The 15992-nt window shown below is 43.2% G+C and overlaps 1 protein-coding gene across 1 annotated transcript in view; it reads right to left on the reverse strand.

Annotated features, from left to right (window-relative positions):
* Positions 1 to 597: 597 nt before the first annotated feature.
* Positions 598 to 15992, reverse strand: part of YY1 (YY1 transcription factor) — a 50416-nt gene continuing 35021 nt past the window's right edge. Inside the window, exons 3-5 of the mRNA XM_023205616.2 lie at positions 8506 to 8566; positions 6599 to 6757; positions 598 to 5798 (exon numbers count right to left, since the gene is read on the reverse strand). Coding sequence (XP_023061384.1) covers positions 5616 to 5798; positions 6599 to 6757; positions 8506 to 8566 — 403 coding nt within the window. The 3' untranslated portion in view covers positions 598 to 5615. The remainder of the gene's footprint in view (positions 5799 to 6598; positions 6758 to 8505; positions 8567 to 15992) is intronic.

Consider the following 15992-nt stretch of genomic DNA (forward strand, 5'->3'; position numbering starts at 1 on the left):
GCATTTCACTGGGCTGTGTTTTCCAAACAGTAGGTGAGGCTCTCTTTTTTTTTTTTTTTTTGGGGCGGAGTCTCGCTCTGTCGCCCGGACTGGAGTGCAGTGGCCAGATCTCAGCTCACTGCAAGCTCCGCCTCCCGGGTTTACGCCATTCTCCTGCCTCAGCCTCCTGAGTAGCTGGGACTACAGGCGCTGCCACCTCGCCCGGCTAGTTTTTTTGTATTTTTAGTAGAGACGGGGTTTCACCATGTTAGCCAGGATGGTCTCGATCTCCTGACCTTGTGATCCGCCCGTCTCGGCCTCCCAAAGTGCTGGGATTACAGGCTTGAGCCACCGCGCCCGGCTGAGGCGCTCTTTAAGACACCCTCTGGCTCCTGAGCCCACCTTGGAGCTGAAAGGTTACAGAAGCATTGCCTGCTGGTGTGAGACCAAATCCTGGGAGTTCCCATTCCTGTGTGAGAAAGCACGCCACAAGAACTGCCCCAGGCAGTTCAGGCAACTCTTAGACCAGGAAGGGTTCATGGCCTGGTTTCATGTGCAATGAAACACTAAAGAAGTAGCTTAGAGGACTGAGGAACAAACAAGAACCACAGGCATTAAAAAGCTTAACATTATGCATTTATTATATTTTATAGAGCCATATTACACATGCTTGGTGCTTCAAACTGAGTTATCAATGTTTTTCTGGATGCAAAGCCATCTGATGCTGGATGCGGATGCCTTAAATACTATATTTCTGCATCTATGACCTATGAGCTAAGGAAAAACCAAGGACAATTCCAGAAATGGCAAAGAACACTTAAGAAAAAGATGCACATGAGACGAAATGCTAAGTCCTTGAGCCAGGGCCTACAGAAGTTACCAGAAAGCGAATAAAAACAGAATTTTTCTCACCACCTGTTGATAATAGAGCCTCACATGTCGGGTATGGACATTGTAGAAAAAAGAGGTTACTCTGTTTGGTACTGATGCCTTTCTCCCCTCCATGATGTGCGTGGACATTATGCGGCCCCCAGAGATAGCAGCAGATAGAACACAGCACGGCAAACTGCCCCCTCCTCAACACGTCCCAGTGGTTTTTTTACAGCGTCTGGGTGACTCATGAAAAGCGGTCAATTTGATCGAACTTGCCACACCTGTGGAAAATCAATCAGTGTGCTTCAGATGAATGTGACGCTATCATACACACTCCTCTGACATCCAGAATGCTGGCGGGGAACATGGGGCTGGGTGCCTGCTCAGCCAGGACCAAGCTCTCCATGTGTCAGCTCCCGCCTTACAGCACCCAGTTTGTGGGAGGTTTGCTTTGCCTGCTGACCTGATGCTAACGCTCAACTTAAAGGCTCCGTTCCAGATTTTATAAGGGCCCTGGGTGATATGTGTCAAGTACCTGCCGCCCATACTTCCCATCAACCCTCAATACAGTCCCAGCTTAAAGATCCTCTCTGGTACCACACTGATCCCTCGGGCCTGGGGTGGATGCCAGGAAGCCTCTTGGCCACAAATCTGCCCTCTTGTGGGTTAGAGGCCAGCCCTCTCCTGCCTGACGTGACTTGTCTGAAGGGCCTGCACTTAAACCATCTTCAGGCAACCAGGGCATCTGAGCATAACCTGAGCAGTAACAACATAAATCAAGGGTCAGTAATGGGGTGGATGAGACCTAGCCAGCCATCCAGTCAGATGCTGCCGTGCAGGTAAGTATGATTCTGAAGGCGTAGGGTACCTTTTGTCCTGTAAAGTCAGAGAGCAGGCTAAGAAGTGCATGGCCAGAACCCCAAGAAAGTGCAGGTTGGGGTTTCGACTTCCTTCCCCACCACTTGGGTTAAAAGTTCGAGTAGAATGCACTTGCCAGGATCTGCTGGGCCTGAACTCTGAAGAAGTGCTGTGATCACATTACTGTCAGTGGATCCAAGACAAAGGGCCCGGAGCCAGACAGTCGCCCCCTACAGCCGAGGGTCCAAGGCAACCCTGTGACTCAGAGTTGGCTTCCGCAAGCCAGCAGAGCAGCTAGGAGGAAGCCTCATGGCATGGCCGTGGCGTCAAGTAGGTGTCTGTGAGCAGCCTGGCTCTCACCAGTTTTCACCTCTGGTATCCTTACTCTTGCTGGGGGTCCGATGTCAAGAAAATAGAAGAAACTTAAAGAATTAAAGATCAACAACATGAATTTCCCAAGCCAGGCTGATTTCCAGGTCACAGAAGTCAGAGACCCTGGAAGCAATCAACTCTCTCTGCCTATAGTGGGGGTGGGAGGTGGGTAGAATGATCAGGTTTCCAATTCAAAAACTTCCTTTAGGAGGTCAGGTTTTCTGTGCCACAGACATAAACTCTGGTCTGAGACCAATCTGCAGCACGTCTCCATAGTCAGTTTTGCAAGGCAGAGTGCAAACGGACGGGGGCAGTTCTGCAATGTACGCAATCTCAAAACACTGCCCAGGCAGGCTTCCCCCGACTGGCAGTGATTCTTATCTACTTGTGAAGACACGAACTGGAACTCTGCTTGGAAACATGGACAGGCATTGCGCACACTATCCTGTGAAAGGGTCTTATTTAGCAAAATAAGTGACATTTAGAACTTTTACATGAAAACCAAAAAGGAAAAAAAAAAAATCCTGATTTTCCTCAAGTCCTCAGGCCTTGAAACTAGGCAAAGCACACAAACACCATATGTAACCAATAGCATGAGTTCAGGGTCATCTTGGAAAATAAATGTCACTCTGGGGTGACAGTTCTTTATACAAATAGTATGCTCCCCCTCTCAACCCCACTACCAAAAAGGGGGAAATAATAAGAAATTCAAAAATAGAAAACAACATCTTGTTAAGTGTAAACTTATCCTCTGGAGTTTTTATATTACATATGCTAGAAACATGCATTTATTTCTGCTCAGATGTACGAAAATATGTCTATCAGTATTACTTATAAATCAGATTAATCCTCAAGACAATGGACTCGCTGTTAGAACACCATTTCAAACCTTAGTAAACTACATCGTTAGCAAAGTTATAAATTCTAACCACAAGCAGAATGGGTTGAAGTTACACCCAGTGAGAACTACCTCTACTCTTTATATTGTTGCTCATTTGTTAGTTTCCTATTGTTGCAAAGTCAGTGCTATGTTAACAAGGAACTTGTTTTCTTGGAACCCCAGATTAAACTCCTTACAGAAGTTAACTCTGCAGACTGAGAAGACGTGTGAACAGAGAGAGTCAAGGGGGGTGATGACTATTTCAGAGACAGGAAAGGACAGAAGAGGTGACCAAAGGCACCCCCAAGGGATCAAGGCACAGAGGAAGAGGAACTTCATCCACACAGGAGCCTGGCTCCTGCAGGCCATGGCATGGCTCTCGGGGCTGCCAGCGGCGCTCCCCATAACATAGGTATGCTCTGCGGTGGGCCCTTGGGCAAGGTCCTGAGGACAGTGCCAGGGCCAGGCTCCAGTGCAGCACAATGCTGGGCAAAGGACTCCTAACACAGCCACGCTGGGGCTACTCAACCCGACAGTGGGGAGGGAAGATGTGGGTGCTCACAAAGCAGACATGCATAGAAGCCCCTGCTCAGGTCCAGGTCAAAGAACTACGCATTCTCTTCCGAGTCCTCGGCACTGAAGACCTCCACCGTGGGCCGACCTCTCTCCTGACTGCCAGATACAGCAAAGCCTGGCTTACCCAGACAACAGCTGGGGTCTTCTGCTTAACTGAGTTCCATCAAACTACCCAAGGGGTCACAGATTCTGGATAACTTTTTAAAGGGTCTCAAGTTAAATGTTTCATTCATGATTCACAAAAGGCACTTCAAAATTCCAGAGCCACAGGGTCAGTGTTATTAGGTCTCCAGTCCTCCTGTATGGGACCGATGGAGAAGCTCTAAGACGTCGGGCTGTGTGTTTCACCTGATGGAGTCCCTGGCCGTTTGTAAATAAATCTCGGATATTAGCTAGTTTGTCATTTATCTTGCAGTCAAGCATACACAAAACAGAAAGACACAGTATGTTTGCACTTTGAATAAATGAGATTTTGCTGTATCATGGCAGTTTATAAAATATTCTCAAGCCTGTTATTTGACCGTAAGATCCAACATTGTAATTGTACATTTAAGAGGTTACAATGTGAGAGGTACTCATTGAGCACAATTTTCTAATAATCTAATCACCTTGCTGATTTGCACCCAGTGTCCATTTAGAAACATGAAAGTACGCTACTGGTACTCAGTGGCCACATTGCTAGTATTTAATAAGGACTCCACCAGATGGAGGAACAAGGGCTCTCAAACCAAATAACCAGCGACCACAAGCATTTCCTGTCAGACAAGCCAAGGCCCTGCTGGAGCTGCCTCTGAAGGCAGCAGGGTGATGGACAGGCCTGGTCTTCCCTCTGTGTGCCCCACTGCCAGGTGGCACCTTACCTTGCGCAGGCGCTCAGGCTGCACAGTGGTAGATGCTTCACTCACACTTGCCTGGGGCTAAAATCACAGCCTATGACCAACCTGGCCTGGGGTGTTCTGAGGTAGTTCCTGAACTCGGGATGCCTGTTACCTACTCTCCTTCAGATGTCAGGACATGTAGGAAGTATTAAAATATCCATGCATCGCTTTCATCAATAATCACTGTAATTGAGTGCAAAATAAAGGAAACTTGAGTTGCTTTATTTAGCTTCCAATTTCTGGGAGGCTCAAGAATTATAAGTATTCTGGACAACAAAAGAAAATAAGACTGTGCTTACAGATCTTGTTCTGCCATATTCTTGCTTTAGGATTGCTATTTTATTGTTGCCCTTTCTGTTACATGGGATGTACACATCAGGTGTTAAAAGGTACAATACATTCTACAACTGAGCACCACTTTCTGTAACTGAACAGGCAAAGAAATTACACTGAACATCAGCATCTGGCAGTATTTTTTGGAAAAAAAAAAAAGTGACTAAAATGGGTTTAAATTGATTAACACTATTAAATCACATCTAATATTTGATACTACATGATTCAATACAGCTATACGATACAATTATACAAAATGTGTTAACATCAAAGAATACAACCAAAATTAAGATAGCAAACAAAACCTATATAACTTTTTTTTTTTTACAGGAAAATACTTTTGAAGTATGCATGTAACTGCCCATTCTTTTAAAGAAAATCTACTGCAAGCAAAGTTATCAACCTCCAGAAAAATCACACATAGCATTACTAAGCATATCCCCAAAAAAGTGTACAATATGCACACTTGGAAAATACAAAATTAAAAAAATTGTAAGCAACAGGTGAGCTTCATATTTATAAGAATGTGAAAAGAAGTCCCATTTTTAGCACTGTTGTATAAAGAATTGTCTTTTGATGCGAAGTTCATGAATTGTCCTCCTGTTGGGACCACACTTTACAAAAACACTGTGTTTTTGAAACGAGATTACAGAGCAAGATAGAGCATCTTAGCAATGTCATCTTAGTAAAGTTTTTTTTTTTTTTTTTTTAATTTTTACTACTTTATCAAAACATGTCCCTTAGGTGTGTAGGATTCATTTTTAAAATTCTTCCTAGAAATAATATACAAAGGAGAGGCATATTTATTCCCAATCACACTTCCGGAAGATGCTTCCCGTGGTCGAGAAGGGTCTTCTCTCTTCTTTTCACTGGTTGTTTTTGGCCTTAGCATGTGTTAAGATGTGAGATTTCAGGTTAGTTGACTGAGCAAACTTCTTATTACAACCATCGAAGGGGCACACATAGGGCCTGTCTCCGGTATGGATTCGCACATGTGTGCGCAAATTGAAGTCCAGTGAAAAGCGTTTCCCACAGCCTTCGAACGTGCACTGTCGAGGAAAGACCAGAGATCAACCCACTCAGCAACGTTGACCAGACCCTGGGAGTCAGTAGCTCACTGCTTTTTTTGCTAGAGAACAGCCTATTTATTTTACCAAACACTTTTCATTCCTGCCCTGGTGAACTTTGTAGATATATTCTAGAATCAGCAGGTAGGCTGGACAACCCCGAAAACCCAAGGATAGCCCTCATGAACTGTTTAAAACATGTGGCAAAATGGCAAATCTTCCTAAATGCAGGCTAGAGTCCTACTGCTGCTGTAAACATTTGCAACAGTAAAATACAAATGATGAAGGGTTCTGGTGTCAGTTGTCAAAAAAGAACCATGTTAGATTTACTAACTGCACTGCTAGTTCTTTCACTTATTTATGGGCTAAAAACAAGACAAAATATTACCTATACTGACACTCATACAACAAAATTTTAGAAACTTTATCAATTAGTAATTATACTATTAACTACCAAAAATAAATTACTTCAATCCTGTAATGAATGAAGTAGAAATTGAGTTTTAGGTATGGTCCTGATCAATCCTGTTCTCCTCCTGCCATAAAGTGTACTCCATCAACACCAATACATTCCGTACCCAGCACCACAGAGGTTATAGACAAGGAAGTCCAGATCCCCGGCAACCCTTCCAAGCGACTCCCCAGGAGTTTTGTTTCTCACCAAGGAGTAATAAGACCCTGAATCTCTGGGCTGGCACCTCCTGCCTCATCACCACACCATCCTACACTTGCAGTGTTCAGACAGGCAAGGCAGTGTGGGGAAGAGAGGGAACTGGCTCTACCTGAAAGGGCTTCTCTCCAGTATGAACCAGTTGGTGTCGTTTTAGTTTTGAACTCTCAACAAAAGCTTTGCCACATTCTGCACAGACGTGGACTCTGGGACCGTGGGTGTGCAGATGTTTTCTCATGGCCGAGTTATCCCTGAACATCTTTGTGCAGCCCTTAAAACAGAGAAAGCAGCTTAGAGGTTCACATTGCAAACTGTTAGAAAGGATTCAACCATTTAACAGCCTTTACTGACATATTAAAACAAAACCACCTCCCCAACCTCCCATTTTAATTTTACTTAGTATTACGGTAGAACATTAATATCATTTAAGACAAAAAACAGACAGCTGAAAAAAGTCATCATTTAATGCAAACCCTAGTTTTACAGATGAGGAAACTGAGGCTTAGAGATGTCTTTAAAGTAGACTTGCCCAAGGTCACACTACTAGTAGGAGCCAAACTGGGAATAGAACCCAACACCCTGGCTTCCAGCTATACCACAGCCGCCTCACCCGACTATGTCCCCCAAAATGAAGTAACAGAAGCACTGCTAAGCAAATGGAGTTAAAATGACGGTAGTCCACCACTACCTTTGGTGGCCCCATATTCTGTGCTGCAACAATGGACTGTCATTCTCCATCGCCTACTGTTCCCTCTTCTCTCTTTGCCTCTTTCCCCTTCTTGACAGAGAAAGAAGCAAGAGGGTCTCCAAGGAATGGCAACTACAGAAGAAATTTATTTTGTGAGACACTAGGAAAAGGAAGAAGCAGGCAAACTGATACCAGTGCAGGGCGGGAAAGGCAGATGGATGTGTGGCGCTCGAGAAGCATGTCCTTAACAATTTCTTCTGCAGTTGTTGCCCAGTAATGGAGTGAATGGGGAAATGATAAGACAGCATGACAGAAGGACAGCACAAGTCACTAGACAGCTCACAGGCAGAAGGGAGAGGGAAGCCACAGTTTTTCCGCCTTGACCCCTAGGTTGAATTTCCATTTAGGAAATGGAAATTTTAAAAATTTAACTGGTACACAATGTATACATGCATTGAAACATCACATGGTACCCCCATAAACATGTACAAGTATTATGTGTTCATTATAAAGAAAACTTTAAGAAGTATACAGAGAAGCTAAAGGGATGGCAGGCACTTCCGGCCTAACTGTTTTCAAATGCTTGTTATTTTGGCCCTGATGGAGATAGGTTTACATTTCAAATCACCACATTAAGAACGCTGACAAACAACAGGAAGGACTTGCTAGTGCACAGTCATTATAGGGATGAGACTATGAAACTAAATGTAGCCTGCTCCGATTGTTCATTTTTAACATTCTTTATTCCACTCAATCTCTCCTACTTTGTTCTCTGTACCTATGTGATACCTGATTTTTCTGTTAGTCTTATATCCCATTAAGTTTGAAAACAGCCCCCAACAAATACCTCGAAAGTACTTTTCAGGTTATCCTTTTATTTTAAAGACTAACTACATTTGAAAACAATTAAGTGCCTCTCTAATAACACAAAATTATTATTAAGTCTTTATTTGGCTTATTTTAGCAACATCCAAAATAATTTCCAAATTTCAGTTACAAGCCTACATTCCCATAAAGGTCAATGGGTGAGACACAACCCAGGATCTTAAGACTGACTTATTAATATAATCCAAAAAGAAATGAAACGCTAACAGTAGAGTCAACACAGTCATCAAGCATCGGCTCCCTGCAGTCATCCCATTTAACAGTATTTAAATTTAAGTGGGCTTTACTAAATAATAAAACTTCATCTCTTGGATTTAGAAACCAAAGATTCTAATTTCTTGCTTCATTTAAATTATCAAAAGCAGAAACGGAAGTGCAAATTTCTTATCAACTCTCTAAAACTTCATCAACAGTTTAATGAACACTGTCCCCCTAGCATTACTTACTTTATGAGGGCAAGCTATTGTTCTTGGAGCATCATCTTCTTTAATTTTTCTTGGCTTCATTCTTATCAAAAGAAAAAGAGAGACAGACAGATTTGTAGGAGTGGGTAGACTCAACTGGCATAAATCATATAGTCCCTAAAATGCTTTCCTTATAGGTGCGCAAACTAAAATGATACATTTTCATGAAGGAGAAAGAATGAGACAACTCACATTCACTAAGTACCAAAGACTGTAAAGCACTCTTCCCATCTTACAGATAAGGATGCTGAGGCTCAGAAACATCGAGTTGCTGCCTACATTCTCATAGCTAATAAGCTGGTGTAGCTTAGAATGGCACTATGATCTGTGTGATTCACATACCTGTTCTTAACTCCAAACCCTTTTAAAAAACACAAAAAATCAACTCAGACAATCACAGATGAATCTCCTCATGAGAGGCAAGGGAAGATATCCAAAAGCAGCTGCTGCAATGATGAAGTGCCTTATGAAAAAGGAGCTGTGAACACAGGAATGTCCTAAAATATCCATCTCTATACACAAAATGGGTCCAATTAGTACTGACACAAATGATCTTTAAAATGTATCATTTTAAAGGGTACAGAAGAGTCCTTTTAAATCAAGATTTATAGACATTAAATATCAAATATCTCTGGAAGGACACACAACAAACCATTAGCACCAGTTACTTTGGGGAAAGAGTTCCTAGGGCCTGGTGGACAGATGGGAACACCACGTACTCTCATACTCTTACCCTGCTTCTGGATGGGGGCTTGGAAGTTCTCGTTTGTACCAAGTGTGCTGGTAACGTGGTAACCGTCTGGCAGAGCCCTATGTGAAATTACTATCCAGAGAGCCTCCTGGTTTGGTAACTTACCTACCTGCTTTTGCCACTGAATCAAGCTTTGGACTTTTGTCAAAACTTTCCCTCCAAATATTCCCTACAGATCTGTTCGTGGTAGGGGGGTGAGAAATTAAGGGTTCCTAAAAAAACTAGAAAATAAATTTAAATCTCGGAAACAGATTTTCTTTTTGTCCCTAGCTTTACCCATCTCACACCCCTCCATGATGGTTCATATTTAATGAATACTAAATCAGCCGGGTGTGGTGGCTCACGCCTATAATCCCAGCACTTTGAGAGGCCAAAGTGGGAGAACTGCTTGAGTCCAAGAGTTCAAGACCAGCCTAGGAAACACAGTAAGACTCTCTCTACAAAAAATAAAAAAAATTAAGCCTGGGCAACATGGACAAAACCCTGTCTCTATCAAAAACAAATGAACAAACAAACCAACAAAAAAACAAAATCAGCCAGGCATAGTGGTGTGTGTCGATAGTCCCAACCACTTGGGAGGCTAAAGGCAGGAAGATCACTTGAGCCCAGAAGGTCAAGGCTGCAGTAAGCCATGACTGTGCAATTGCATTCCAGCCTAGGTGACAGAACGAGACTCTGTCTTGGATTTAAAATATCCAAGTGTGGTGGCAGATGCCTGTAATCCCAGCTACTCAGGAAGCTGAGGGAGGAGAATTGCTTAAGCCAGGGAGGCAGAGGTTGCAATGAGCCGAGATTGTGTCATTGCACTCCAGCCTAGGAGGCAAGAATGAAATGCTGTCTCAAAAAAAACAAAAACAAAAACAAAACCTATAAAAAACTAGCTGGGGGCCACTATTCTGAGTGAAGTAACTCAGGAATGGAAAATCAAATGGGGTATGTTCTCACTTATAACTGGGAGCTAAGCTATGAGGATACAAAGACATACAGAGTGATACAATGGACTTTGGGGACTGAGTGGGGAAAGAATGGTGTGGGATAAAAGACTACATACTGGATACAGTGTACACTGCTCTGGTGAGGGGTGCACTCAAATCTCAGAATTCACCAATATAGAATTCATCCATGTAACCAAAAACCACTTACACACCAAAAGCTATTGACATTTTTTAAAAAGTCAAAGTTGAAAAAAAAAAAAAAGCCCACTTAAGTGAATCCTTAAAAGCAAGAGCTAATTTAATACCACTCTTTTGTTACCAAAAAAAAAAAAAAACTCCTTAAAAAACATTAATTCTGTGATCTTTTAAGTTTGTGAAGGCCCTAACAATGTCCTTCTTCACTTACAATCTGGGAAAAGGATTACCTGATCTGTAACCTGAACACATGAAATCATTGGTTAAACTTTCCATGCCCTGGAGGAGTATGTGAGGGACAACAGATCTGGTAACTATCACTTATCTCCATGGAGTTGGTTCGAGACTGTACATATTTGCTATTTTAAATTCTACGAGAACATTTTCAATTCAGTGTCCTCCCCTATCCCAACCCTGTAGATATTTGTCCTTTCTTGTAAATGGATTATAGATTGAGCATCCTTGAACATCCAAAATCCAAAATCTGAAACTATCTGAGTGCTAACATGACATGCTCATGTGATGGGGTCACAGTCAAAACTTTGTTTCATGTACAGAATTATTTAAAATATTGTATAACAGCCTGGGCAACAAAGCAACACCCTGTCTCTAAAAAAATAAAAAGTTAGTCAGACGTGGTGGCATATGCCTACAGTTCCAGCTACTTGGGAGGCTGAAGAGGTAGAATCCTTTCAGCCCAGGAATTTGAGGCTGCAATCCAACTTCGGTGACAGAACAAGACCCTGTTTCAAAAAAATAAAATAAAAGTATAGAATTGCCTTCAGGCTATGTGTATAAGGTGTAGTGAAACATAAATTAATTTCAAATTTCGTGTTTAAACCTGAGTCCTAGCCCTAAGGTAACTCATTATGCATATGCAAAACCTCAAAATCCAAAGTGTTACCGTTCCTAAGCATTTTGGATAAAGGATGCTCAACCTGTAACACCAGTTAGCAAGTACTTCATAAGTGTCTGTTGTAAACAGGACTCTGAACTAGCCTTTCTTGTATTAAATACAAATAAATCCTGGAGTTTTGGTCTGAGTTCACAAAATCAGGTAGGACAAAATTTGGTGCCACTGCGCCACCTTGAGGTTACATCAGTTTGGAAAACAACAGTGACTGATATGAAAGGTTTCTATTCCACTCAAATATTATTTTTTTATTATTGATTGATTGATTGAGACGGAGTCTTGCTCTGTCCCCCAGGCTGGAGTGCAATGGGGCGACCTCGGCTTACTGCAAGCTCTGCCTCCCGGGTTCACGTCATTCTCCTGCCTCAGCCTCCCAAGTAGCTGGGACAACAGGTGCCCGCCACCACGACCGGCTAATTTTTTGTGTTTTTAGTAGAGACAAGGTTTTACCGTGTTAGCCAGGATGGTCTTGATCTCCTAACCTCGTGATCTGCCCGCCTTGGCCTCCCAAAGTGCTAGGATTACAGGCGTGAGCCACTGCCACCAGGCCTATTTTTTTTTTTTTTTTTTTTTAAGTTTCAATCTTCCCAATTAAGAGTATTTATTCTGTGAAAATTTTTGTTTTGTTTTTGTAGAGATCTGGTTTTGCCATGTTGCCCAGGCTAGTCTCAAACTCCTGAGCTCAAGCAATCCACCCGCCTAGGACTCCATGGAAACATTCTGTGTTGACTGTGAAGATGGCTACATGACTGTGCTTGTCCAAATTCACAAAATAGTACATACATACCTAAAAGGGAATAGACTTTACCATATGCAAATTAAATCTTAGCAAATATGGCTTAGTAAGGGTCCTCTCCCATACGTTTTCTTTTTCTTTTCTTTTTTTTTTTTTTTTTTTGAGATGGAGTTTCACTCTTTCGCCCAGGCTGGAGTGAAGTGGTGCGATCTTGGCTCACTGCAACCTCTGCTTCCTAGGTTCAAGCGATTCTCGTGCCTCAGCCTCTCGAGTAGCTGGAATTACAGGCGTGTGCCACCATGCCTGGCTTTTTTTTTTTTTTTTTTTTTGTATTTTTAGTAGAGATGGGGTTTCACCATGTTGGCCAGGCTGGTCTAGAACTCTTGACCTCAGGTGATCCACCCACCTCGGCCTCCCAAAGTGCTAGGATTACAGGTGTGAGCCATGGCACCCGGTCCCCCATACATTTTCCTAGAGTTATTCTTAGTAACTTCATTTTTTTTTTTGAGACGGAGTCTCGCTCTGTGGCCCAGGCTGGAGTGCAGTGGCCGGATCTCAGCTCACTGCAAGCTCTGCCTCCCGGGTTTATGCCATTCTCCTGCCTCAGCCTCCTGAGTAGTTGGGACTACAGGCGCCCGCCACCTCGCCCAGCTAGTTTTTTTTGTATTTTTTAGTAGCGACGGGGTTTCACTGTGTTAGCCAGGATGGTCTCCATCTCCTGACCTCGTGATCCGCCCGTCTTGGCCTCCCAAAGTGCTGGGATTACAGGCTTGAGCCACCGCGCCCGGCCTAACTTCATTTTTTAAAAGATATTTTATCATGGAAATTTTCAAATATGCCCCCAAAGTAAAGAGAAAAGTCTCAGGTACCATTTACCCAACTCTTCGTTTGTTATTATAAGTGGTATTATTTTTTCTTAAAATGTCATTTTCAAAATGTGTGCTAGTATTTAGAAACATATTTAATTTTAGAATGAGAGTTTAAAATGCATTTGGACAAATACTCTTGGATTTAAGGAGTAAGTGGAAGGTTTAAATGCAGCCACTCTTAAGCTCCTTCACAAATCATCCTCCTTCACACAGAGTGGCAAATGCAGCAGTATACGTTGGTACTTTTTACATTTTATTTGAATGCCAACAATGAAAAAGGTCATTTTCCAAAAATACACTTAGGTTAAAACAGTGTTTCATTTAACAAGTAAAGAGTAAAAATCATCTACTACCACTGAGAACATCTTCTCACCCTCCTCAGCTGTTCAGAAGTAACTAAGATGTAAGTCTTCCGTTCACCAGCTGAGCACTTTTGAACCCGGAGACAATGATGACAACAGCATAGACATTATGAATGAGGCAGTATGGAGTGTGTGACCTGGAGCTGACTTCTACTAGCTTCATGACCTTGAGCAAACTGTAACTTCTCAGCCTCGGTTTCTTATTCTGTAAAAAGGTATAATGCTACCTACTTAAGAGATGTGTGTTAAGCACTTGGGAAATGATAGCTCTTATTACCATTGGCTATGTGTTAAACGGGTCTAGCTAAAAATGAGTTCATTCTTAACCACCCTTTGATAAAGGACTGAGAAACCGGAGAAAGCATGGCACTAGGAGGAACACACCCCTCAACGCAGTACCTGTTACATGGAGGAGGCAGGCACCCAAGGACTCAAGTTTCCTGTCAAAGAGAGAGAATACACTCCTAATGACATGACTGCCCGATGTATAACAGCTCATTCTGGCATATGTGGGAAGAACGTTGTAAAGATTGGACTTCAGAACCCAAATTTCTGGCACAGTATCAGCAGAGCATTGTGTAAACTGAAGTTCTAACCAATAGATCTGCAAATATCCCAGAAAGGGAGATGAAACATTTTTGGAGCAGTGACTCTTTAATGAAAATAAGCCTCTTCCATACAAAACAAGGTTAGCTGACTTCCAGACCAGAACCATCCTCTGAGGTGTGCTGTTGGTACAGAAGTTTCTGTGTAATACGGCTGCCATTTGCAAGCATGATTCACCTCCCTTCTTTGTGGAAAGGTAATATTGCCTTAGATAAATAAAGTTTGTTCAATGAATTATCTCTTTTTTTTTTTTTGAGACGGAGTCTCGCTCTGTCACCCAGGCTGGAGTGCAGTGGCCGGATCTCAGCTCACTGCAAGCTCCACCTCCCGGGTTTACACCATTCTCCTGCCTCAGCCTCCCGAGTAGCTGGGACTACAGGCGACCGCCACCCCACCCGGCTAGTTTTTTGTATTTTTTTTTTGAGACGGAGTCTTGCTCTGTCGCCCAGGCTGGAGTGCAGTGGCCGGATCTCAGCTCACTGCAAGCTCTGCCTCCTGGGTTCACGCCATTCTCCTGCCTCAGCCTCCTGAGTAGCTGGGACTACAGGTGCCCGCCACCTCGCCCGGATAGTTTTTTGTATTTTTTAGTAGAGACGGGGTTTCACCGTGTTAGCCAGGATGGTCTCCATCTCCTAACCTCGTGATCCACCCGTCTCGGCCTCCCAGAGTGCTGGGATTACAGGCTTGAGCCACCACGCCCGGCCGAGTTTTCTGTATTTTTTAGTAGAGACGGGGTTTCACCGTGTTAGCCAGGATGGTCTCAATCTCCTGACCTCGTGATCTGCCCGTCTCGGCCTCCCAAAGTGCTGGGATTACAGGCTTGAGCCACCGCGCCCGGCCTGAATTATCTCTTAAATATTAATATTCATGTGATGATATTGAAGAGTTTTGAGGTATTTTCATTTCCATTATCACATTTTATCTATATGTTAATACTGTGAAAGTCTCAGGGTAAGCAGTGAACAACAACAAAAAAAACCCAGTTTGGGATTGGCCTAACCATTCTATTTTAATCTTTCTAGACCAAAGGTTTTCAAAGGTCTAACTTTATTTAGTGAAATACATACAAAGGTGGTCACTTCACAGGAAACAGAACTCACTGGACCCCACTCACTGACCACTTTTCGAAATACTTACCGAACAGACATTTCGGGGAAAAAAGTCATCCACAGCCTGTCCACCTTCCCAATGTTAGATTTTCCAATTAAAGTCATTATTGCTTATATTTTGCCCACGTGCATATGTAACTGATTTACTAGGCAGTCTAGGTTGAGTGTGGCATGAGCCTGAGATACTCTTTGGACAGTTTCAAGTCAGTCCAGCACGCCATCACCCCAGTGCACAGAGGAGACAGAAAAGCAGCTTACATTCTACCTTTAGCCAACAGCTGCAGCTCTAATGCCACTTTGTGAGTGCAGGAGGTGAAGACTGGAGGCCAGCAGGACAAGTTCTATGGGCCGTAATTAGCGAAGATGTGGTCTGGTCCCCAAGAGTTTGTTAAAACTCTTGGTGCCTCTGTATCTGTATCTTCTGCTTTCAGAGTCCCCAGCATCAATTCCTGAGCCTCCAGAAAATCCCACTCAACTGTTACACACATCCTCAAAATGTGAAGATCTAACAAAAGAGGGCACGGGCACCTAGGTGCAAAGAGTTCTCACCAACACAACTGTGCAAATACAGACATTTGTTTAGATGAACATGAGCTTCAAGAGCTACTATGTAGAGGCCGGGTGCAGGGGCTCATGCCTGTAATCCCAGCACTTTGGGAGGCCAAGGTGGGTGGATCATGAGGTCAAGAGATAGAGATCATCCTGACCAACATGGTGAAACCCTGTCTCTACTAAAAATACAAAAATTAGTCGGGTGTGGTGGCATGCGCCTGTTAGTCCCAGCTATTTGGGAGGCTGAGGCAGGAGAATAGTTTGAATCCAGGAGGTAGAGAGGTTGCAGTGAGCCGAGATTGTACCACTTGCACTCCAGCCTGGCGACAGAGCAAGACTCCATTTCAAAAAAAAAAAAAAAAAGAGCTACTATGTAGAATATGGATGAGAGGGAGCCCAACCCTTGACCCACCTCACAGGGCCCAAACGCTGTAACTTTAC

This window comes from Piliocolobus tephrosceles, chromosome 6 (assembly GCF_002776525.5).
Source record: "Piliocolobus tephrosceles isolate RC106 chromosome 6, ASM277652v3, whole genome shotgun sequence".
Classification (NCBI taxonomy): Eukaryota; Metazoa; Chordata; class Mammalia; order Primates; family Cercopithecidae; genus Piliocolobus; species Piliocolobus tephrosceles.